Here is a 25,711-nt window from a genome sequence, read left to right on the forward strand (position 1 = left end):
CAGACAAAGCTGGGCAGGCTTGCATCATTTCATGCAGTAAGACCCTGCTAGTGTACGATCACTGGTGGTGTTTCTGCTTTACGGTGATATAAAATGGTTTAATACATAATTGTTACACACTCTGCTCCAGCACTGGTTTAATGACCCTTTCAGTCAGTGTGTGCATATCATTGGGCCATTTCACCAAAACATCAACAGCCCCTTCTAAAGACGTCCCACTCATTTCTTCACAAATGTTACCTTTAACTGTGAAGCCCTCCTCCATCATAAGGGCAGAAACCCATATCCATAAACTATATTTCCTCATGTCAGAACAGGAGAATGTGCATGGATTAACCGCACACGCATGCAGACGGGTGACAGGCTCGTTCATGCATGAACCCATCACAAGCTGTTGGTCTTGCAGAAGACACAGGAAGAAATGGGTGTAATAAATCTTTTTACTGCATGGCGCTGTTGTGGTTGAGGTGTCCTCTGTGTCCCAACACATTATGTTGTCTTTGACATTTTTCTGTCTTTGTTTTTTTAAAAGTCAGATTCACTAAAAATCGTCACATTCTGTTTTCCAAACCTCAAATTTAGCCTCAGAGATGATTCAAAGACATGTTAACATTAATGCACTGAAAACAGATGTTTGCCATAAATTTACCAAAAACCTACACAGTTGTTTAATTGGAATAAAACTAAACGGATCACAAACTTAAACCATAAATAGATTTGCAGCTTGGATGAACGTCACTAAATTAGCACATTAATTCCTGAATTGCACTAAATGCCACAATGATAAAAATACATGTGAAAATAGGTTTTCATTGAATGTTACTTTTCTTTCAGCATCCTGTTGGCAGATATAAACTTACAGCAATTACAAGAGCTTTTCTTTTCTTTCTTTTGATTTAGAACATTTCTCAGACCCTCCTTTGCAGATCTCTTTAAGTTCTGAGATATTTTTAGGTCGTCTTGCACACGCAGCGTTTTCCAGACTTCCCTGCAGATTTCCAGTGATGTGCAGGTTGGGCACTGTGAGGGCACCTCCAGAAGCTTCAGCTTGTGTTGTGTTTAAGTAGTTCATGCTGGATTCAGAGGTCTGCTTTGGATCAATGCTCTGTTGTAAAGAAAAAAATCTGCCTCTTTTCAATTTGACATCTGCACTCTGAATTTGCAGATATTTAGACAGCTTCATGCTTCCATCTAGTTTCCTGTGCTGCACAGAACCCCAAAGAAAAATATTTCAAACCTCAGTCTTGGCATATAAAAGCTGCTCTTTTTTCCCCTCGGTGAACATGTCTTTAGCGAGAGCAGCCACAAAGCCCAATTTAAACTCCATCAGGTCAGAAAGACCTGCCCATCTACCCAGCAGGAGTGCAGCTAAAGGTTTTCCCTGTCTCAGCTTCCACAGTTCAACTTTAAGGCCACTTCTTAATGATATTTCAGACAGTGGAGTTTTAATACAGAAGATTTGATATGTTATTATAACCATAACAAAAGGACAGGACAAAAAAAATCAACCCTCCTGTTTTTTTACATTTAATAAAAGGTAACAGGGCTTTAAGATTTGAAAAGGACTTTTTGTCTGCTGCAGGGGTTATACTTAAAAAAAAACAACACATAATGTAATTTGTGAATTGACTGATCAACCTGTCTGTCAGCCTGGCTCTAACCAGGCCTGTCCGTCACCCGTGGACAAAGGCAACAACAGTGCAAGCAGAAAAACAGCTCTAATAAATAGTCTTGTCATTTCCTAAGCTCTGATAACGCAGCGGGGCCGACAACAACCACTTCACAATAACTCCTGATAGATCGCAATTACAAGATGGTAATTGTGTGGAGTGTGTACTGTGTCTACTCCTTGTACTCTGTGCATGTGCATGTGTAATTATGTGACAAAAGCATCATCGGTGATGAGGACATGTAAGCAGACAATGAGCGCCCCTTGCATCTGCTGGTGTAGAAAAAGAATGAGGACTTAGGGTTTCTTTAAAGCCCATTTTGTAGGTTACAATGATACATCCTTTGTACTTTGTTCACTAAGCTATGATTACAAAGATGAGGGAAAATGGAAGCTTATTGTCAGGCTGCATAATGCTTTATTACTTAAAACACTGCCTACATTGAGGATAATCTTCCCCCAATGAGCTTCTAATTTCCATATCTAATTTTTCCTCATTCCGTCTTGTCTTCATCAAAATTATTCACACAGCTGGTTCAGACAAACAAAGATTAATTATAATGTCAAAAATCTAAATATAAAGCATTAACTGCCAAAAATCCTCTCGATGATTTAAAAGGTGTGTGTGTGTGTGTGTGTGTTTGTCGGGGAGAAGAGCTCAAATGTTGTACCTGAGCAGCCGATGGGACAAGGACTTTTGAAGCACAGCCAAAGGCTCTTTGCCAAGCAGATTACTTGTCTGGCTCTAAAACCAATATTTAAAAAGGGAACACTATTATTGTCATAAAGACCTACGTCTGCAAACAATTATAGCTATATTAAGAAGTGTATTAAGTGAGACAGCACAGAGGACTAAATTCTGCTCCACACTCACGTTTACAGCGGGCTTGCAAGAGGAGTGCTGATCACTTAGAAGCATCTAGAACTTATTGATTTTAAATGTTTTCAAAACACATCAGGACAGCAGTCAGCGGTTCACGCCCTGATGTTCTCCACTGATCATCTTTACTCCATATTTTCTGCTCAATTACTCCACCCATTCTGTTTCATCCTGACAAAATCTGGAGGTCTAAATAAACAAATTCAATGAAAGCTGAGAGGATATTTTATTCAAAACCATGATCCTTTTAGAAGCTAAAAGAAGTATTTCTGTTGTCAACAGCAGCTAAAAGCTTTTTTAAAAAGGAAAAAGGAAATTAAACTTTAAAAGTTGCAGTGCACATCATGTGGCAATAAAGGCTTTAAAATGAAATATCAGCAGCATCTTAAAATGAACACTGACAGGCAGGTAAGTGGATGCTGTGCACTCTGTCTGTGGCAGAAATAAGGTCTGTTGAGCCTACTATTACAAGAGGAGAGCTTCATATGTGTCGCTGAGGGCTGTCTCAGAACTGATGGGACTGCAGAACAGTGTTATTCTTTTGTTTCTTACTAGTGAATAAATTGTACAAAGTGATGTCACTTGATTGTCAATGAACTCTAAGAAATCATAAAAACAGGAAGAGTCTGCCTGTGTTAACATGACCACCTTTAAACCGCCTTCTTCAGGTTATTTGCCATAGAAGACCTTTGTGCTGTGCTGAGCTGTGTTTTTTCACTAGAGGAATGTGCTGTCAAGTACTTAAGTACCTCAATTAATTTTGTAATTCTACTGTCAATGAGATTAAACCACGCTGCTCTTATGAAGTAGTTCAGAGTTAAACTCACGATAAACAATGTGATGGATGTTTTTTCTTAACGACAATCCATTTGTGCCTCGAATGGTCACTTAATGTTATGTAATGCTGCCTCGCTGTGTTTTTTCTAGCTATTCATTTCTGTTATAATGCTTTTATATTTATGCATAGCACTTGTAGCAATCTGTGTGCCTATGAAACCGATCTGACACCTTTAAAATGAGAGTCCAGAGAGTCCAAAGACAGGTGTGCACCACAACTCCACTGAGACTGACCGACACATCTGAACGCAGCACTTGCCTTGACAGACGCACTGATGGGCCAAGTGCTGATGATCAAGCTGACTCCTTTTCTCTTTAACTCCCTCATTCACTCCATCTCCCACATCGGCCCAATCAGGCTAATGAGGCTCGCACTTCCTCCATCCCTTCCTGCTTGCTTAAGTGGCAATTGATTGGAGGGGTGGGAAAGCTTTTAACAAGGGAGGGGTGGGAGAGGAATAATTAGCACAAATGAGCTTTTCTGCTAACTCCTTCAATTTAGCTTTTCTTTTTCTGTTTATTTACTGACCCACACAACATTAGAGATTAACTCTCCAAGGGTATGTTAACTTCTCAATGTCAGGGTGTAAATCAATCTGGAGCTGTAAACTGAGGCCTGTTTGTTTAATGCCAATGTCTCTTTCCTCTCAGTTCACAGCACTGTGATGATGTGGGAGAGACAGAAGTGGAGGGGGTGAGAGGATGACATTCAAACAAACCACCAATGAAGCATTTCTTCCTTCTTCTCACTCAAATTGAGACACAAAGTGGACATTTGAGCATTCTGCGGAAACTCGAGGCATTGAACCTTGAAAGCCCAAAAGGCCCCTACCCAGACAGCATTAATGTCGCTGCCCAAATGACCAGCAAAGTGGCCTTTCTGACAGTCATACCATAATTAAATCAGGCAGATCTGGACTAGAAAAACTAGAGCAGCAGCTCCGTCTAAATTCACGCTGCAGCCTCCAAACTTCACCCCTGGCAAAGACACAGATACAAGAGGACAGAGTGGACAGAACAACTCAACTAAGCTCTGAAGAAGAAGTGTGAGATACAAGCGTGAGACTAAAGGGGAGGACAAAAGAAAAGATGCACAGGAATCTATAACTAAACATAACACAACATGTCCTTCACATCAGTTTTGAAGCTACTTTTAAAATACATTGGAAGGAAACAGAGGCTGAATACTGAGAGTGAAGTTCAGGTCATCCAAAGCTTTAGATGTGAAATACACCCACAGCCTTTCATTTTAATTCAATTTCATTTATACCATGCATTTTACAATCAGAATGGTCTCAAAGCGCTTCACAGAGACCCAGAGCCTGAACCCCCTTAAGAGCAACAGTAGCAGGAAAAACTCCCTTTTAACAGAAGAAACCTCGAGCAGGACCCAGCCCATAAGGGACCTTCCTGCTGACAGTCAGCCGGGTAGAGGAGGAGAAGAAGAGGACAGAGAGGATGAAGGAGACAGAGAGAGAGAGAGAAAGGAACAAACACGCACCATCAAATGAGCCATTTGACGAAGCAGTGTAAGAATAATTTTATATTCATTTGATATGCCTTTTAAATCATGTGGAGGAATTAGAGAAAATCTTCAAAACAAATACAGAGAGCTTAGATATTAGCTCTCTTCAGAAGCTATATTACCGGTCAGGCGCAAGGGTAATTATAGCACGCATTTCTCCTTAGAGACGGAAACTACACTCACTTAAAGTTTAAATTAACACAGCAAGTCTATAAAGAAAACATATGCTAATATGAAGACACTCCATAAAGTTCACCACAGAAGAATATATATATATATATATATATATATATATATATATATATATATATATATATATATATATATATATACACACACATTCATGATTGAGACAGTAGTTGTGTTTACACATTAATTCCAGTAATGTCACATTCTCTGTGCTCTCCTACTTTGGACTTAATCCATCCTACAATGCACAAACCTTCCAAATGGTCCTTATGGACAACATGATTGTGTTGGTGCTTGAAGACATATTGATACCTTTTTTTTAATTTGTTTCACATAATAATAAATATGATAATACATTTTTTTTGTTTTTTAACTGTTAAAAAATTGGCATTCTCTCCACAGTAATCACATCCTGATATGTTGCATTATTTTTCCATCTTGCATTTTTACTGTGCCTTGCTTGTTTTTCTTTCCATCATTCCATATCTTTATCTGTTCAATGAGCTTTGATTCTATCTTCCAGCTGTCTGCTCAGAGTGACTAATGGCCTGTTTTTCAACAGTACCCTCTTGCTGTGTTCGCCTGTAACGACTGAGCATGTTTAATGTACTTACATATCAACTTCATGTATCTACACAGAAGCATAGATACACTGCAGCTGGAGTTACTGTGTCAACTATGATCTTCAAACACAAAATAATCAGAATGGGCATTTGGGGGGCATCTACACACAACAGGCAGGAGACTCTCCTGCAGATGTGCACACAAACAGCTGGAGAAACCTCAAACCTAAAGGTGGTCTTATTTTTTAAATAAAGTGAAGTCTAAACATGCAGGGTGTATGTCTACAGGACTGGAACATCTGCACTGACCCACACCTTTTTACTTTTCTTACATTCTGGGTATTTTTTCTACACATGTAGCTGCCCCCGTTTTTCTCTTAATGCACAGAGAGTCAAAGGAGGCTCGTGTTTACCCTCTACTGACAAAATTGATGTCACACAGACCTGCTCAGATGTGAAAAGTTCATGACAGCATGCATATAGTAATGGCCACAAGTCCATGTGATTTGAGTTGGCAGAAACTGAAACATTTTTCTTTTGTTTCTGATAAAAGATATCTCTTTAAAATGTGTTTGATTTATTCCTACTGGGAAAAAATTATTATTACTTTGATGTTTCTTTTGTTCTAGAGCTGGAGGTGCCACTACTGCCTCTATGCATGTAAAGCCCTGATGATATGCTGCTGATGATAACTTTGTATTCACCATATTAAAATAAAATGATAATGGCAGCCCTGTGGTAGCCAGGCAAAAGGTCAGCCTAAATTCATTTGTGTAAATTACTACGACAATAGAAACAGAGGCTTAATCCCACAGAAAGATCGAGCATAAGAGAAAAACCCCATTTCACAGTGAAGATATAAAAACATCTGGCTTTTGATAATCAGCTTTCATTCACATCTTTGCCTGTACATTCAAGGACTCTTTGCGATCTGAGCCACATATTTCATCTCTGTTCATTAATTCAGTCTGAATCTGACTAGATTAAAACATTTTAGAAAGTCTGCCTATAGGTAAAACCTCTATTCAATAGAATTTCAGTGTAAAGGGTGTAAATCTTTTTTTTAATCAATAAAAAGTAGTACTTCAGAATAAAAGTAACCTTTGTGATATTGTGCTGTCTGTATTATGGTACATCCCAAGAACATGGCCCTGGCTTTGACCCTGCCTATCACTACCTCTGCTTACTGTAGACCTCACTGATTAAAACCCACACAGCTCAGTCTTACTGATGGATTTTTCCCTACACACTCTTTTATTGGCTTTTGCAAAGCAAATCCGCTTTACACCAAAAAAATAGAACAGGTTATGGCTCCATTTGGCAGACTATGCACAGCGCTTATCTCTGTCCTGGTTTAGTAGCTGGTAAAGAGGAGAGGTGGATATGGCATCACTAAGTTTTGACAACACATATTTACTCTGAGTATGAAGCTGCATCAGCAACGCCATTTTGCCTCTGTAAGCGCTTGAGTATACAGACAGTTGACAGGCATATTGTAAGAACGTGTCCATTAGCAATGCTTCAGAAAACACTAAGTCAGCGCAGTGGGGATACTGCTATAGGAACTAGAGCTAAGAAAAACAAGTTACTACAGCAGGGAGAACCAGAGCAGTTCATGAGGGATCTGTAACCTGTTCTGCTTCAGAAGACCAGGATAAGAAGCCATTTTACTGTTCAAGTAAACAATACAAGTCCGGCTTAATTAGTTTTTTTTACAGATGTAGAACAAAGGTCAGCTGAGAGCAAACAGAAGAATATTCCTGTGCTTTGCTTTAAATTATGCGCTGCTAACATACAGAATACACAGCAAACACAGCATGTGTTTTTAGGCTTACTTGGGCCACACACACGCAAAACATTTGTCTGCAATTGCAAACTTGGTGTGACATTTTGCATCTTGTAATACGAGCCTGTCCTAAGAGGAGCTGACAAGCGCTCTAGGGTAGATGTATGGTAACTGCAGCAAACAGAGAGATAGAGAACATACACTGTGGGGCCTGCGAGACCTCAGCAGCACGAGCAGTCTCTGTTCTGGGATTTCCATCGCCTCCTCAGACCCTGTTGCTACCAGAGGGGCAGGATGGATCACAACAAGCTGCTCCCCTGATTAAAACCTTGGATAAGTGACTCAGTGACAAATAGGCAGTCATTTAAGGATGAAATACAGCCTCAAAAACATTAATTCCTCTGGCAGGGAAAAAAACACAGCTGGCTCCAACTTGATTATCCCCTAATAACTGTTACATGATGTACATACTTAAAAACAAATAGACTGTCAACAGATTAAGCACTAGAAGCCACACTAGATACAGAGGCGTTCAAAACAGATCTGTAGGAGAAAAAAATTAATCCCTGGCCTGATGCTGGAAAATCCCTTATAAAGTGGTTAAGCATGCAAAGATTCCCACTGTATGTCCCCTATTATAGAGTTAAATAAGTAATATACAGCTCAGGTGATATCTGAGAGAAAAAAACATTTGCTCCTCCAAAGCAATTTAGAACAAGTCAGGCCTGACAATCTCCCATACACACTCCAACAGTGGGGCGAAAGTAGGAACTTCTGCCAGGCTGATTCTGGCGCTAGGTGCAGTGCTAAGCCCCACTGACAAAGCCAGCTAAGAATCAGTGAAGCCTTGCAGGAGGAGTGTGACACTGTGTCACTGTAGGGTAATGCTCTTGTAAAGGGGCTCTACCTGCAGAGGCAAGGCTTCGCCTGTTTTATCCCCACACAATCACCAAACAGGATCACTGAGCACATCCCTCTCACCTCTCTCCTCCAGCTGTTCGTGTAGATGTCCTGCCGCCTGTCTGCTTGCCTGACTCCACTCATTCATGACTTTCCTGTACCCTGATCCATTCATCCTTCCACTAACCCCCAAAACCTTTACCAGCCATCATCAAGCAGGGACTCTGAAATCAATAAAAGATGCTCCACCACTGGCTTGAATTGAAATTTTCACCCAAGAGAAGCACTCAAGCATATACCAGTATATATATATATATATAAGATATAAGAGCTCTGACCAGGTTTCCCTCTGTTCTGTGCAGCAAAGCAGAGGCATTCTTGGCACGATCTCTACTAAAGCGATATAAAAATAAATAAATCTGGGCGGTTCTCATTGCTTATTATTTTGATTATTATTTTCTCAGTTCATAAATTAATCAATGTATCAGTAAAAGAATTGGAAAAATATCTTTGTTCCCATCTGTCCTTCTATTCATGCAAATGCAAAACAAATTAAAACATTAATTAGATGCTGATTATTTTTCTGTCGATCAACAAATTAACGCTTCGTGGTGTTTTTAAGAAATGAAACATCAAAAAGAGAACAACTTTGTATGAAGGAGGCAAAAAGAAATACGTAACGTAACAAATGACAGAATCAGCCGACTGCTCAGCGGCTGGAGTCTGTGCTGCCTCTGGGTAATGACTGACAAATCTTACATGCACTATACTCACAATCACAGGAGGACACATAGCTGCATAAAAGCCTGTTACTTAAATCACATTCACAATTAGAATAGAATATACTTTATTAATCCCTTCAGGAAGGTCCCTCAGGGAAATTCGGTCAATTCAGCCATGATTAAAAACTGGCCTGGAATATTTAAAAAAAAAATAAACAATTACACAACAAATCATATATCTATACATAATATACTTGTAATACAGTAACTAACTGTGCTATAACTACTTTGTACTATCCTGTAGTATCATTTAGCTGAGCCTCCCTCTGCCCTAAACTTTCATTATTATTCCTGATGAGTGAAGCCTCAGGCTTTGATCAGCATCTCAACCTAATTCTTTGAATATCACAGCTTTTCATGTCTGCCATTAGTCTGTGTGCTTCCAGGCTTCTCTCAGGAAGCATTGAGCCTTCTGAGCCTCACATTGATGGTAAAATGACATGTTTAGTAAAATTGCAGCTTCCTCCCTCCACACACACCTCCCTGCTGTCCATCACACCATCAGTGCTTTCTTTCTAGGTTTCTTATCTGTGAGGAGGTCACAGTACATTCTCCCTCTCATCCTGTCTGTCACCTGCTAGGCAGGAAAACTATTGGCTGTAATCTTGTATCTCTCAGCTGTTGCCACAGTCAGAGGGTTACCAGCGCCAACCAACGGTGTTATCTCTGACCAGCAGAGGAAAGCCTGCGAGACCCTATCTCATCCACCCACACACACACACACACCTGCGTTCAAAAACACAGACACCTACAGTACATGATCATGGAGCCAAGCTTACAACAGCAGCTGTTCACTGGTGCGCACATGTAGATTAACATGTATGTGACCAATGTGCAAAAGTGTGACGCACTTATATTGTTCCATATAAATACACACACATATACACAGACTCTCAGCAAGCACAAATTCTGACGATGACAAGTGGTTCAGCTCTAAAGACTGAGATAGGACCAGAATATTCTTTATCACTTGACGGTGCACAGCTTAATTTTAGGGACAGTTTTTTATAGTCTAGCTGAAAGATTTATCAGCCGACTCTGCCGCTGCATTTACTCTAACACACCGAGTTAGCTCCACAGGAAAAAAAAGGAGGAGGACATGGCACGAAAAGTACAGAGAGAACTTAACAGTTCAGTTTTTAAATCTTTTCCAATTAAATTTAAATTCTATGCAAGGCCAAAATGAGCAGGATTTAAATTTAAACACAATAAACAGTGCAGTGACTAAAAGTACGAGCTGGAATGGAAATAAGGAATCAAACTTTTGAGGGTGAAAACGCAGTAGCAGCTCAGTAGAGCTAAGCAAATTTGCATTTAATCAATTTGAAAAAAGGTTTTAATGCAAACTTAGTTGCAGAGGCGCTGAATTCATGCCCACATACACACTCGCACAAACACACACACACACACACTCCAAGAACTCATCACTCCGACGACATTTCATTGTGCAATCCATCTTAATCAGCTAGCCCATCAGAGACAATATATCCTCCCCTCCATCTCTCTCTCCTTCTCCAGGCGGAGTGATTGAGGGGTGTAAAGAGGAGGATGTTTCTGCCCACCGTCTCCTCCCTCCACGCACCACCACCCCACTCCCTCCACCTCCTCACCAGGACGACTCTTAAGTGCTTGTGGGTTTTTATGTTTGTAGTGTTTTATAGGAGTGGGCAGGAGCCAGGGGTTGTAAAAGTGTGGGTGAACGGAGGAGAAGGAGGAGGAGAAGAAGGAGGAGTGAAGAGTTACTGTAAATCCAATCTTTATTGAGAGAGACACAAACGGCAAACAGCGCCCACCCAGCCACCCGGCAACGCCCTGCTTACCTGATCAATCAGTGATGACTGATTAAAGAAAGAGAGGAGGCAACAAGGTGGAGCAGTACAGAGTGTCACCTGTTACTGCATGAGTATTTGGAGCCCTTTACCCTAATCTGCATGCATCCACACATACAAGTATGTGCTTTTTTTTATACATACATGTGTGCTTTCCTGAGTCTCTGTAATCAATTGCTCGCCTAGAAGCCCCCCCTCCAACCTGCCTACCAGTCTGCCAGTGTAGCGTATAATTGGCCACAGTTGGCTTCAATTGAATGTTTGCTGCCTTAGGGGCTAAATGATGCTTCAAGGCCTTTCAGAGCAGCCAGAGAAAATCCACCGCACCACAGGAGCTGTGCTGCTGGATCTACAACAACAGAAGTTTTATAAACGAGTGTAACCATCTGTCTGCTCGCTGCTTTCTTTTATTTTAATGTCATCCCTCTTTAAGTGCGACTGACATCATTTAAAGCCTCTTAGTCAATCAGTTAGTCATCGAGTGAAAAGGTCAGCAGCTTAGTCAACACAAGACCACAAAGACAGTCAGCTGGCCAGCTGATCAGTCAGACAGGAAAGGATGATTGGACTTTGCTGTCCAAGGCTTCTCTGAGGGTATCCTGTACCTGCTTGTTGCCATGGTAATGCAGTCCGAGATTTAAATGCTAGCCTGTGTCCGCTCCTCTCTTTTATCTTGTTCTTCCCACTCCTCCAGACTCCCCTCTCTGCTTTTTGTCAGTTGGTATGCTGACTCTCTCGCACACTCTGACTCTCAGTCATGTTTCCTCTGGCGCTGTTTTTCAGCCACCCTCCTTCACCTTGTCTCACCCTCTCTGTTAAATGACACTTTACTAGCTGTTTCCTCTTGTTAATTCCATGCTACTTTGCATCCCATGACTCTGTAAAAGCTCTTGTAAAACACACAACCTAACACAAAGTCAGACACAGTTGGTTACAGCATATACACACATAATTACTTCAACATTTGCAGGCATGATTGCGTGCAAGCACACACACATAGACGCATACATACACAAAGGCAAATGAGTCAACATATTCACTGGATGCTGGCGCAGCAAACACTCGCTGACAGTCAGCCGCCAATGAAAATCTATAATTTTTGCTAAAGCCTCATCATCAAGCATCATTTAGGCTTGCTGGCCTGCCTCACGCTCCCCTGATGCATCCCCAGTGCCAAGACACCGATTAAATTTCCCCCTAACAGCCCTGTGGGATGAGACTTTGAATGAATGACGTGGCTTCTGGCGCCATCTAATGGACAATATAAATACTATATTATATAATCCTACTTAGTAAAGAACAAAAGAGAACAGCAGAATATCTGTATTTATTAAACTAAAGTGAAAAATTAATGAAAAAAACAACAATAAATGTGAAAATGATCATTAGAATGCACATAGTATTTCCAAGCTATATTTTTTCAGTGGTTTGACTTAGACTCACAAAAATCTGATTAGATGTCTTCACTTGGGGATGATTTAATCTAAAGGGGTGGTAGGTAGCCTTCAAAAGTCCTGTTCGAATCAAATGTCTTCTCCTTCCATAATCCCTCTGTTTCTCAGCTGTTGTTTTATTCTTTGTATTGTGTGTGTGCACTGGTTTAAAGAAAATTTCATAGTATATTGGTAGCTGTCTCTCCCCCGCACCAGGAAAACTTAAAACCCATAATCACAGCAGAAACTTCCCTCACAGGTGTTTTGTGTTTAATGTATGCACACCCACATCATGCACAAACAAACCAGAGGCTGCACTGCTTTTATGCTTTTTAAATATATAATCCTTTCTCCTGCTTCTCTCCACTGGTTTGTACTTATGGAACTGTCTCTTTTTACCATGCTACCTACTGCAACATTTGGTGCAAAATTATCTAATTTTTCCTTTTTATTCTATCATGTGCAACTATTAGTAACCCTGTTAGTGTGTTTAAACTACACACTGGTCCCGATAACTACACGTATACACACACACTAACTTACCTGCATTCACAATGGCATCTATCTCCAGCTTAGTGATGTCTCCAGTGTAGAGGGAAACCTTCTGATCCAGCTTTTCATTCCTCTTGTAGCGACTTGGCTCAGAACCACCTAATAATAACATTGAAACATACACATAACGTCAAGATTAGTTTTATTAACCTGGTTAATATGCACAAGGACAATGTCTCTACATTTAATTAAATTTGAAAAACACTAATAAAAAGGACAAATGATTCAAAGGGAGTGTGTGCTTTTTACGTAGGACTTGTTGATAGGAATATTCCCACATTTAAAAGACTTACAGTTTATTGTAACACTGTGAGGCGTCCAACTGATTCTGATGTCCAATTACATGTGCCAACTCATTTTGTTTCTAACAGTTTAGATGTTTGTTTTGGGCAGTAACTCAAAAGAATTCATGTCTTTGCATCACTCTTTGAAAATCTCACCCAGCCCTGACAGTGTCCGGTGAGTGTGGCGGATGCTGTGTGCCTGACCTGCAGTGGGAGTCCACGCAGGGATGTCATCCAGCGGCACAGGGCCAGAGGTCTTGTAGTAGGTGCGCCTCTCCTTTACAGAAAGAGACAGCAAGAAGTCTGATAGAGAATTCAAAGAAAAAAACAGGAGGTAAATAATCTGTCACTGACTTTAATGAAAAAGTAAAGAATCACATTCCAACATAATAACATATGTAACATGGATGTAAGTAATAAATAATATACATAAAGATTTATCAATTATGACAGTAAAACGTTAAAAAAGCACATTAAGCATTCATATCGTTCTTATGCTGACTCTTAGTGTTGACAGGTGACAGCTGGACAGGTATTGTGATCGTGTGTCAGCACAGCTGGTTTCCTTGTATCTCTTGTCAAAGCACTGTGCAGGTTAAGTGTCTTGTAAAACGCAATATAAATCTAGGGGGCCTTGTTTGGGCACTCTCACCCTTGGTCTCCTTCCAGTTTCCATCAGCAGAGTCCAGGTTAACTTTGGAGGCCATGGCGGTGATGGCTCCAGTGTGCACGGACTGGACCAACGCACCTGTGCTCACTCCGAGGACGGCACCGAGGGTGAATCTGCCCAGCCAGACTCTCCTTCCCCTCTGTACAGAGAGTGCGTTTCCTTGGCTGAACGCGCCAAGAGCTGTTGTCGTTGTTGGGAACTTTTTAGCTCGAGGGGCAGAGCTAATATGGCCGCGGAGATGACTTGTTGCTGGCTTTCCTCCCAGCTGGGGGCTGCCCGGAGATAAAATGTGTTTGAACTTGACACCAGCTCTCTGGAAGTGACGGGCACGGGACAGAGGACCGATGGTGCACGGGACGGCTCGGATATGTGACACTCGAGCTGATATTTGCAGTGCCATGCCTGTGAGACAGCAGTCGGCCAGGCGGGTCGTCAAAGATCAGTGTCCCTTACACGGTCGTTTAGTTTCGCTTTAGATACAAGCACACCTCTCACTGACGCTTCCCATGTGCCATTTTTGTTTAGGAAGTAAGGGTGTGGAATGTACCACTTATAAGGGGTGTCTGCTGAGCGTCGTTACATTAGTTTACTTTGTGTGTAGCCTAGTGTGATATCTAGTGCTCCTTTTAAACTGTTATTAATGCTATCATTAAAGTATTTGTGCAGCAATGTATTTAGCGTCACTCTATTTTCAGAGCGACACAGCCAACATCGGCTCGAGTGACATGGACGAGCCGAAGCGTTGGCGCATGCCTCCTTCACGACGGTCGGAAATATGGATACTACATAACTGGCACACTTCACAAGCTAAAAAGAAAATGGCCTTGTGGTGACTTCTCATTACAAAGTAAATTTACTCAATTCTGAAATTAAAAAAGACGTATGCAAACATTTTTTTTAAATCCTTTTTTTCATAAATCACTTTAACTACTTCAAACTTGCTCAAAACTACCAAAGTTTAAACCAGTTTCAGGATTTTAACCCTTCAAATGTTTGATTACCTCAATGATGAATTATTTATTATAAGAAAACATAATTATTTTTAGTAAATAATATGTGTATGGGGCTTTCATGGTAATCGGGGTCTTGGATATGTCAAAGAAGGAAGGAGTGTCAAAGGGTTAATTTAGGATATTATTAATTATTAGTAACAGACATTGTATTTGACACTTTAACAAAGGCAACAGCAGATAGGATGTGTAGCCTACTCCACACAATCAATTTTTAATGTTGCAACAAACATGATCACTAATCAATTTGATCTATGAATGATAGCAATTCCTATTAAAAAAGGATGGTTAGGTGTGATTTTTGATTACATTAATTTCTCTATTGTTTGCATATTCTGTACAAACATGCGCACACGTTGCCTGTTATGTATTACTCACTCAGGCTGTCAGTCAAAGCTTCAGCCATTTTCACATTTCCGCCTAGCGGAAACTGACAAAGAAAAAAAGGAAGAAGGCTTTTTTGACAAAGGGTGACACAAGCAGCACAGAGACAGCTCCACAGACCACAAACCCGCCCAGCCTGAGAGAGGAGAAACTGCCACACTTTCTCACAGAAAACTTGGGAAACTTCGTCTGACACTGACACGGGTCCCCCAGTTTTAATTTCTCCAAAGCTTGGACAGAGGAGACTGACAGTAAGTGTGTGTGTCTGTAAGTATGACAGCATGAAAGTAGGATGACTGGGAGAAAGTGCAGGGCATGCATCTATGAGCCATCTGTATTAAATATACAGATTTAGGGTCATTTATAAGGTCACATAACTTTATAAAATGTAATGTAAAAAGATGATCTTGCCATAGACCTGAATCTATAATAAGAAATGTGCAGATAAAGTTAAGGCCTCCACAAAAAGTGCAGACGGGTGCAGGCATGTCACGTATATACTGTCTTTGTCTGTCTTTGTCTCTGAACATATAGATAGAGTTAGACAGAGTTAGACAGAAGACAGAGTTAAATGTAAAATCATCTTATACTTTCATACACACACAATAAGGACTGTATTGGCAATAAACAGCTAGCTTTGGGTGGGTCAGAAAGCGGAAGTATGCGTCCATGGTGATAGTTAATGTCACAAACAGGAAGTGCTCATCAAACTGGACGTGCCATCCAGTGTGTGTGGATTGCTCATTTTTTTTTCTCACAGCTGATTGGCTAAAGAGTGATTGGCAGATCATGCATCCTTCTTTTTGTTTCTTTAATATCTCAAATGTCCTAAGTCATGTTATTTAGTTGTCAGAGGTTTTTCTCTTTAAATAGTCATTTAACCTAATATTCAGCAAAACACTCTCCATAATATATTTAAACACATTTTATGGAAATGTCTGAGCAGCAGACATGTGCAGCACCAATGTGGTGGGAAGACATTTTTTATTGTCTGTTATCAGTTGGACAGTGTTATGGAAGCTACCCCTCACTGTTTCATTGTGTGTGTTTTTTTCACCTGCTTTCCCCTCCTTTTCTGTCGACTATGCTCTGTCTGACCTGTGTCCTGAATTTTTCTCACCAACTCTTTTGCTGTCAGCATGGCGGCGTGGGACCTGTCAGTCATAGTGGAGGACCTGGGGCCAGACGCCCTACCTGTCACCCTCAGCGTGATGTCTGACCTCCACATTGGAGGGGTTATCCTAAAGCTGGTGGAAAAGACACGTGGGTGACTCTGTCTTCTGTTAATCTTTATACTAAGCCTTCCTGTACAGACCAGAAGAATTTATGTGATGAACAGTTAATATAAAGAACTCAATTTGTTTCCCTTTTAGAAAAGACAACAGAAATGGTGTGTTGATGCTGACAAATCACAATATAATATGTCTGCATATTTCTAACAGATTTATTGCTAGCCCATTCAATTTGTTATGAAATCAATACAAAATACATCTGTAGAGGGGAAAAATCTCCAGTGTGTAAAAGATAAACCTCGACAATAGTCTCACTAATCTTAAACTTAAAAACTGACCCTGACGTGATTTGAACACGCAACCTTCTGATCTGGAGTCAGACGCGCTACCGTTGCGCCACAGAGTCACTTGCGTCAACAATCGCGTTTTCACTGGGTGTGACATCTGACCCCGACTCACATGGCTATTCCTCAGCCTGTTTCAACTCACCTGGACCATTCAAATATGGTAACTATCAATACCACTAAATAAGCGAAAGTAGCTAATCGGCCAACACTAGCTAAGTGAAGCTACTGGAGTTATTTATCTAGGTCAAAGACGCAAATCTTCCTCACATCTATGGGAAATGTTCACTATTTAGTCAGAGAAAACACACCGATATGGTTTGGTTTGCATGAATGTTATGTGTTGACCACGAGCAGCTTCTTTAATCCTTGTGTTTGCACAAAAAATGGCCGCAAGATGGAAAATCATGCTGCGCTTAATATAAAACATCTTAAACTACGTGTAAAAATATACTCACTGTGGAATAAGCTGGTGACTGCTGTCAACAGCCTCAGCACTGAGGGCCTGCTTGAAAAGATGATAATTTTGCTTTAGCATTGAGATCTCTGTTTGATTCTGCTATGTTATACATTGACTGGTATTTGCTGTGTTAAAAACAATATTAAAAACACATTTTAACATAATGCACTCTAATACAACACCATCCACCAATCTAATTTCCCTATGGGGATTAATAAAATTAATTAAGTTAATATTTCTTAAAATATCATTAAACACATCCATTGCATCATTATTAACAAGTCAATTAATGGCAGATGTCTCATGTCTTTCCCCTGCAGAAATGAAGCGTGATTGGTCAGACCATGCCCTGTGGTGGGAGCAGAAGCAGCAGTGGTTGCTCCGGACAGCCTGGAGTCTGGAGAAATATGGCATTCATGCCGATGCACGGCTGCTCTTTATGCCCCAGCACAAACCACTGAAACTGGGCCTGCCCAATGGCATTACCCTGAGGCTCCAAGTCAGCTTCTCCAGCCCTGTCTTCCAGACTGTCATGGAAATCTGCAGGATGCTCAGTAAGTTTTCAATTTCTTTGCTGTTAGTACAATTTCTAAATATACCCAGCGTGGAATACATTTGTTCTCAAACCTCATTATTCACTGATATGTGTAAAAGTCATTAATATGTTGCAGTTTAACTAACTATAACAACAAGACAAACCCCAGTGCCAGAAAACAAGACCTATCAGCTTCACACTTTGATTCAGTCTAAATTTGGCACCTCTTGGTCTCAATTCCTTACCAGAAATCCCCCAGAGGTGACAGCAGACTGGAAAGGTTTTAAAAAGCAGCAGTCCGAGGGGAAATAATGAAATCAGTCAGTAGAAAGACGCTTAGAGTGCATATATGAAGATCAGTGTTTAAGTTAAATTACAGTGGGAGGTAAGCAGAGAGGAAGAGGAAGAATGCACTCACGAAATAAAATGAAGAAAACACTTCCACATAATACAAGAGAAGCCTGTTTAACAAGAAAAACAGAAATATATTGTTACTTGAGTCATTACTAAGGACAAAAACACAATCTGAACGATCTCACATTAAAGCTCTGTTGTGTGCCCATGCACTGTTTACATCTGTGTTTTCTGCCATCTGTAGATCATTAGAATAGCAAAGATCTCAAAGATATCATCACTCATATCCATTGATAGTAGTGTGACACAGTGAAACTCAAAAACACACTCTAGACATGTGCTGGACTTAAGTCTGACCTGATGTGATTTGAACACACAACCTTTTAAGTGGGAGTCAGAACTGCTACCATTGCACCACAGGTTCTCTGATTATTGAAATCTACTGGCTATACTTACTGTAGTATCATAGAGGGAGCATTAAGAGGTGGTTTACTGGTAGACATCAGTGATACAACCAAAAACCACTAGGAATGCTCTTAGGAGTTTAGCTGTTTATTCACAGTTTTGGCTCATTGCTGAACACACAACCATCTGATCTGGAGTCTCTTATTGCACCACAGAGTCTGTGTAAAGAGCATCCCAGGATCAGCTGTTAACTAGAACAGAAACACTGGTTGTGTATTACAGCTATTACTGTAATATTATAGCCACACTGATGCATTATTAAAGAAGAGGAAGCGTTCATTTGTTTTCTCACAAGTGCAGCAAAATAAATGTTTGTATGTATTGGAACATACCTAAGTGGTAGTGGTAGTAGTTGTATAAAAGCATTGTATTACTGGGAAATACAATTCATTTTTCACCTGGTTACCTCCACAGACATCCGTCACCCTGAGGAGCTCTCGCTTCTTCAGCCTGTGGAGGAAAAGAAGAAGAAGAAAGATAAAGATGTGGCACCAGAGATCTACGACCTGACCGAGGTGCCCCTTTCCTCAGGTAGCGTTTATATTTACATTACAGTTATGACTTGCATGAGTGATGTTTGAGTTTGTTTGAACTTTCCATGAAGTTGTGGAAACACTATATTTCAAGCTGTTCATTCCTTTTCTTAAAATCTTCAACATTATCCTCTGTAAATCTCCTCTTACTCCAACATCTCGTAGTATCTCGGCCCTGCTTGTATAACGGCATGCCAGCTCACTTTGCTGACTCCGCTGAGATGGAGGCCATCTATAAGATGCTGTCGGTCACTCAGCCTCCACCTGCCCCGGAAGCCATTGCTAAGCAGTACCGCCCAGCCAGCGTGGTGGACAAGGCTCACATCAACGGCAGGTAGGCTGCAGAGTCACATCTCTGACAACATGGCAACGATGAGTTATGCTATCCAGGCATGCAGGCTGCTCATCTACAATACTTAGACATTCATGTTTTCACTGGCTGCTAACGATACAAACAACACTACGACTATAATTAGATTACCCCTCCTGTTTAAAAGTCTTCTGTGACATGCACTGAAGCTCTGACACTTCAATGATATAAAAAAAGTTTAAACATTATACATCACATTTTAAGCACTTACTACTCTGTGTCTTTCCCTCACAGGTGGTTGGACTCATCCCGCTGTCTTATGCAGCAGGGCATTCAAAAAGATGACAAACTCTGGCTACGCTTCAAATACTTTGCCTTCTATGATATAGACCCCAAGGTAAGTTTGTCTAAACTGACACATCAGCATCCATTAGCAGAAAGCTATTGTGTTGTGGTCAAAATTCCCTCAGTAGCTTTTAATATATTATTGATACCATATTAGCCAATAATGAAATCAAATGTGAGTCTTCTTGACCGGAAACAGGTGTAAATAATTCACTATTCACTTTTATTTATAGAGAACTATCTTGTGAGTTAGTAAAGGAGATGACTCTCCCATACATAAAATGGCTCTGGTCCTGTTCAGTATGTAAGCTGTTCGACAGAGATCTTAGTGTGTTTTACACCCTATCCTTTTTGCCCCCATCACTCTGCAGTATGATGTTGTGCGCCTGACTCAGCTGTATGAGCAGGCACGCTGGGCCATCCTGCTGGAAGACATTGACTGCACTGAGGAGGAGATGATGCTGTTTGGAGCTCTGCAGGTAGAACAGGGAAATATGGGTATCTATAAAGGAGACATTTCCTTTATTACACAATTTAAAAGTCTGTCTACTGTCTTTCTTACGTTCATTTTTTTTTTTGCAGTACCACATCAGTAAGGTGTCTCAGTCAGAGCCCCAGATGCTGACAACCAGTGCAGCCATGGACGACCTGGAGTCTGCCCTGCAGTCCCTGGAGGTCAAGATGGAGGGAGAGAGCAGCTCTGCATCTGAGTTGCTGGTCAGTCACATTGAATTGACATATCTGTTACAAGGAGCAAGAAAAACTGTAGCAGACAATGTATTTTGTGGAAATTTCTAGTGAAACTCCAGTATTTAATCTCTTTTATGTGCATCTTTCATCCAGGAAAACATAACTGCACCAGAACTCAATGACTATCTGAAGATATTCAGGTGAGAATTATTTTCTAAAAATGGAGCAATGAGGTACCATTTTAAAAATCATTAATAATAGCAATAAAATAATTTTTGTTTTAATATAAGGCACCCTGAAAACACCCCAAAAAGTGTGTTAAACAGAGCAGTGTGATTGTACATTTCAGACCCAAGAGGCTCACTTTGAAGGGATACAAGCAGTATTGGTTTAAGTTCCAGGACACCTCCATCTCTTACTTCAAGAGCAAAGAGGAGAGCATTGGAGAGCCCATTCAACAGATTAACCTGAAAGGTATAAGACTCTTTATTCAAGCCTGTCTGTGTCATACGTCTGCAGCTGAGCCATGAATGTCTTTGATATCTGTTCTGCACACAGGATGTGAGGTGGCTCCAGACGTTAATGTGGCAGCACAGAAGTTCCTTATCAGACTGCGGATACCAGCACCTGAAGGCATGAATGAGGTCTATCTACGCTGTGAGAACGTGAGGCCACACATACACATCTCTCCACATCTCTAACTGTAACATTCAGTCTTTTCCACTGGCACCTTTATCTTTATCTTGCCATCATAACTCTGACCACGCTCATACCTGTGTCTCTGTCTGTCTCTTGCTTCTCACTCTCTAGGAGCAGCAGTATGCCGAGTGGATGGCTGCATGTCGGCTGGCCTCCAAAGGAAAGAGTCGTGTAGACAGCAGTTACAAGAGTGAGATCCAGAACATCCGCTCTTTCCTGGCTATGCAAAAGACCAACTCTGGTTCCCATGGCAATGCACCTGCCAGTGATGAGAGCATCAATACTCACAGTCTGGTATCACCACGGTACCATAAGAAGTACAAACCCAAACAGGTACAGGAAAGATATTTTCTACTTTGACCTACAAAGGATACATTACAGCAGAGTATCTGTTGATCTTATAAACTATGTCTGGCATTTAACCTACCAGCTGAGGTGACCCTGAAAGCAGTACAGTACAGTGATTGTGTTGTAATTGAACTGTCTGCAGCTTCAAACACTTTGTGCTCAAGGCAGCCAAAATATAATTACATCTGACCTTCTGTTCTCTGCTTGCTCTTTCAGCTTGCCCCTCGTATCTTGGACGCATACCAGAATGTGGCTCATCTCTCGCTGACAGAAGCAGTGATGCACTTCCTGCGGACCTGGCAGGCCCTGCCGGACTTTGGACTGTCATATGTTGTTGTCAGGTTAAGTATAGTTTAAGGCTTTGCAGAACTGATTCATGGCCAGTAATCATAATTTGTTTTAATAGAAATGACATAAATGCAGAATTTAAGATGTGTATTTGTTAACACATAAAATAAGTCAATTTTTAAATTCACTCTAATGCAGCCTATGCTCCTGTTTAAGTAGTATTATAAATATAGTGTCTCAGGTTTGGATGGTTAAAGTGCTTTTCATACAGGAGGTTAAAGGATATTTTTTCCTAACAGATTTAAGGGTAGCCGAAAAGATGAGGTGCTGGGCATTGCCCAAAATCGCCTGATCCGCATCGACCTCGGGGTGGGTGATGTCGTCAAGACCTGGCGCTACAACAACATGAAGCAGTGGAATGTCAACTGGGACATACGACAGGTCAGACATGTAATTAGTAAAATGGCTTCTATAAAGGACAGCTGATTACATCACAATGTTAGTACAATGCCTTTAAATCCCTTCAAACTTATATTCTGTCTCCGTCGTCTATGTTTCTGATCCTCCAGATGGCCATTGAGTTTGAAGGGAATGTGAACATTGCCTTCAGCTGTGTGACTGCCGACTGCAAAATCGTTCATGAGTTCATTGGAGGTTACATATTCATGTCGACGCGGAGTCGTGAGAAGAGTGACACACTCAATGAGGAGCTCTTCTACAAGCTGACCGGTGGCCACGAAGCTCTCTGAAATTGATTAATGTGGCCTCACAGCCGAGCAGATCTCCTGTGTGTAGGATTCTAAGGACAGCAGGACAAAGGGTCACGATGAGATAATTCTGTTCATTATAGATATGTTACAACCCAGCTTGTCAGTCCATCCAAGTTCAGGATCACTCATTTATTCTTTGCTCACATCAGTGGGTGACAGACTTTAACACGTTCAGACAGTTCAGACTGCTGTGGTCGTCATGCTGACTTCCCCCTCCCTTCAGGATGGACTGCTGCTGGGCCAGACTGTTGGCTATCCGGTCCAGGATCAGCAGGTTTGATGTTCAAACTCACAGAAATGTACAATCTACATCTGAATCAGCCACCTGCAACTTTTCTTTTTTAGCTATCACAAACTGTAATCAGCACTGCTCAGGAAGGAACGACTTGCTTTGTCCAGAGCTGCAGCCTCATTATCACTTTAGAGTTTTATTAGAAATGAATCTAACTGCCACACTGTTACAACTGAGAAATGAAATGTTTAAACATTTACAAAAATAAATATAGCAGTTCACTTTTCTCTTGTTTTCACTTCTAATGCATGTGGCATATGGTGGCAATGTCTGTTGTTTTTTTTTTTACACAGGAAGCTTCCAACTAATTATCTCCCTCCACATACTCTGCGTGTGTCCATATCTTACAAGAAACTGTTAAGGCAGTCCGTTAAACCACAGTGTCTGCTTTTCCTCTGCTGTTTCATACTTAGTCACATGACTAACCACACATGACAACAAACATGAAACTGATCTCAATATTATAAATAACAAGTGGTATATGCCACTATAACATGTTGAATTGTCATTTAAATACACATATTGTTTGTTCCACTCAGACAAACTGTTGCTGATAAAAATCAGCTTAGTAGGATCCTGCAAAACAGTTGTTACTAAGGGAACTGACCAACCGTGGGACGGTAGCACGGTCAGGTGAGTCCGGTTTTGACCAATGACAACACAGAGTCCTCAGCTGTTAGTGCAGCGGCAGGATGCTCCCTGAAACATAAGACAAGAGTGACCTGAGTGAACAAGTGAATGATGCCCTTCAGCCTATGACTCACAAACACACATAGAACAGTGAGTGTTTGTGTGATGTTTTTTTTCTTACTTGTAGGTCTCAGTCTTAGTGCTCTGCTGAAGTATTTAGGGAGAAGTTTACCCTCAGCATCGCCTGCAGTCAGCAACACACCATTCTCTGACCAGAAGAACTCAATACCCTCTGTACAGTCAGACACGCACATGGAAACACGTGTAAGACATTGATTTCCACACAAACAGAGAGGAGTATTTGACAGCAGTGGCTAATCTTACCAGCGAGAGCTTTGGGGACATCAATAAACACAGCTAGATCACAGTCTCTCCTCATGCCTGGTGGGAAAAGAAGCAACACTGTGGGATTTGTTTTTCCAAATGTTCAGCTGACAAGCTTGAGATGACATATGTACCACTGATGACACCATCCTCCCCTGGCAGGCCTGGTGCCAGATGGATGTGTGTCCTCTTCATGCGGCTCAGGCCCTGCTGCTGGATCGAGCTCCAGTTGCGTAGGTAGGAGCCATGAACAGCCTCAGCAGGACAGTCTGGAGAACCAGTCAGGACTCGTTTTAGCTCCAAATCAATAACCTGAGGGCAGCAAAGCAACCAGGATTTATAAAGCTTTTAATGATGGGTTCATAAAGGCTCATTAAAATAGCTTGGCTCTGTTTCACTCATGGTGACATCTGACTAGTAAATAATGATCCAAGGTCAGCAAGGCTTTGATGCAGCTCATGTTCCATCATTTCAGTCTGTGCAACAAAAGATAGAGGATTTTTAAAATATAATTTTTTTTCAGACTGTCCCAAGAGTGTGTTTTGACGAGCTGTAAAATTCTCCTCTGTTTTGCTCTCTTAGTTTTAGGTTCTAAAAGACCAAAAGTAAGACGACCGTACTCTTTACTCTGATTTGCCAGTGTCTCATCCCTAGACTATTTACTGCTCTACCTACCTCTACTGAATGACCCTGATTGGCTCGAATCTGCAGCCGGCCATCCTCTGGGTGGGACTGGAGTTTAAAGCGCTGCTTGTCATTTGTGGCCACGACTCTCTCAATGTCATCCAATGAGTATGAGCGGAACTGTGGGTGAGCCAGGAGTTCCTCCACAAACAGGAAGCCATCTACGGTGGAGACAGAAACCCAAAGAATCTGTCACATTTTACAGTATCCTAGTATGTTCAGCATTTTCCCTGTTGTATCTGGTTGAATAAAGACAAATACATTTTTCCAAAAGCAGGCTGATCACAGAAAAGATCTGTTCAAATGCTCCATTGTAAAAGTGTATTTAAAAGTGGTATTGTAATTATCTGAAGTCTGTGCAATAGATGGTTTTGAGCACACCCATAGTTTGGAATAGACTCTACACTTCAATAAAACCAAACAATCCAACCATCCATAAAATAGAAAAATAAAGGTCTATACTTGAAATCAAGACTGTGTTACCAGATTTTGTGCGGCTCACCTGAACTCAGCTGTAGACCCATCTTGCTGGCCCCATGACGAAGCACATAAGACATAGATTTGGACAGGCTGACATCTCTGTCCTGAAAGTAGAAGAGGCTTCACTTGATACACATGCACCCACTAAAAGGCAGATCTATTTATAGCTCTGCTGTAAAGGTAGAAACTTGGATTATAACACCCCAAATCATCCATACTGACTGAAAGGTGGAATAAATAGACAGAAATACTATTAAAGAGACAACTTATTATGTTAAGGGCTTCATTATGTTAGGACTACAACCTCTCACCTCTCCAGAACGATTTCCTCTCCTTCCTCTTCCTCCTTTGCCTCCTCTTCCCCCTTTCGCGGTGTCCATTAGCGCTCAGTCTTCCAGGGTTTGTTTTGCAGTTGTTGTATATGTGGACATAAACTGTATTTTAATTTTAAAGAACCTTGGACACTTGCAGTCTCCTGTCAACAAACGTGCAGATTGTTTGCTTCCACTTCCTGTTAGTTCCAGTTATCCGCCCGTAGGTGGCGGTGTGGCGGCCGCCGCTGCGGAGATCAGGCA

At 41.1% G+C, this 25,711-nt stretch overlaps 3 protein-coding genes and 1 non-coding gene across 6 annotated transcripts in view; 1 reads left to right on the plus strand and 3 right to left on the minus strand.

Annotated features, from left to right (window-relative positions):
• Positions 1–14,440, minus strand: part of macrod1 (mono-ADP ribosylhydrolase 1) — a 94,186-nt gene extending 79,746 nt beyond the window's left edge. For 2 of the 3 annotated variants that reach the window (XM_028415655.1, XM_028415656.1), the window contains exons 1-3: positions 13,882–14,440; positions 13,386–13,532; positions 12,937–13,044 (exon numbers count right to left, since the gene is read on the minus strand). In XM_028415655.1, coding sequence (XP_028271456.1) covers positions 12,937–13,044; positions 13,386–13,532; positions 13,882–14,299 — 673 coding nt within the window. In that variant the 5' untranslated portion in view covers positions 14,300–14,440. The remainder of the gene's footprint in view (positions 1–12,936; positions 13,045–13,385; positions 13,533–13,881) is intronic. The other variant, XM_028415657.1, reaches the window with a different exon arrangement.
• A 928-nt stretch (positions 14,441–15,368) lies between these two features.
• Positions 15,369–23,184, plus strand: fermt3b (FERM domain containing kindlin 3b). Its single transcript, XM_028416503.1, has 15 exons — positions 15,369–15,544; positions 16,432–16,556; positions 17,650–17,883; positions 19,098–19,214; positions 19,382–19,550; positions 19,821–19,923; positions 20,243–20,350; positions 20,454–20,588; positions 20,715–20,761; positions 20,911–21,035; positions 21,120–21,226; positions 21,372–21,593; positions 21,825–21,949; positions 22,196–22,337; positions 22,466–23,184. Exons 2-15 carry the CDS (start codon positions 16,433–16,435, stop codon positions 22,643–22,645), a joined length of 1,938 nt encoding a protein of 645 aa, XP_028272304.1. The 5' UTR covers positions 15,369–15,544; position 16,432; the 3' UTR covers positions 22,646–23,184.
• Positions 16,860–16,931, minus strand: trnaw-cca (transfer RNA tryptophan (anticodon CCA)). Its single transcript has one exon. It is a non-coding gene; the product is annotated as a tRNA-Trp (tRNA).
• trpt1 (tRNA phosphotransferase 1) lies at positions 22,777–25,654 on the minus strand. Its single transcript, XM_028416504.1, has 7 exons — positions 25,448–25,654; positions 25,159–25,240; positions 24,648–24,817; positions 24,107–24,284; positions 23,973–24,029; positions 23,770–23,880; positions 22,777–23,657 (listed from the first exon to the last, which is right to left on the minus strand). The coding sequence occupies exons 1-7, from the start codon at positions 25,514–25,516 to the stop codon at positions 23,635–23,637; spliced, it is 690 nt and encodes a 229-aa protein (XP_028272305.1). The 5' UTR covers positions 25,517–25,654; the 3' UTR covers positions 22,777–23,634.
• Between the last annotated feature and the right edge of the window lie 57 nt (positions 25,655–25,711).

The sequence above is a fragment of the Parambassis ranga genome, chromosome 10, assembly GCF_900634625.1.
Source record: "Parambassis ranga chromosome 10, fParRan2.1, whole genome shotgun sequence".
Taxonomy (NCBI): Eukaryota; Metazoa; Chordata; class Actinopteri; family Ambassidae; genus Parambassis; species Parambassis ranga.

Coding starts and splice junctions, on each gene's coding strand:
- fermt3b (XM_028416503.1), top strand. CDS start 16,433: ATGGCGGCGTGGGACCTGTCAGTCATAGTGGAGGACCTGGGGCCAGAC. Junction 19,551..19,820: donor AAGGCTCACATCAACGGCAG/GTAGGCTGCAGA, acceptor TTTCCCTCACAG/GTGGTTGGACTCATCCCGCT. Junction 21,950..22,195: donor CTGTCATATGTTGTTGTCAG/GTTAAGTATAGT, acceptor TTTTCCTAACAG/ATTTAAGGGTAGCCGAAAAG.
- trpt1 (XM_028416504.1), bottom strand. CDS start 25,516: ATGGACACCGCGAAAGGGGGAAGAGGAGGCAAAGGAGGAAGAGGAAGG. Junction 24,285..24,647: donor ATCAGGGTCATTCAGTAGAG/GTAGGTAGAGCA, acceptor TGCTGCCCTCAG/GTTATTGATTTGGAGCTAAA. Junction 23,658..23,769: donor ACTAAGACTGAGACCTACAA/GTAAGAAAAAAA, acceptor CTTATGTTTCAG/GGAGCATCCTGCCGCTGCAC.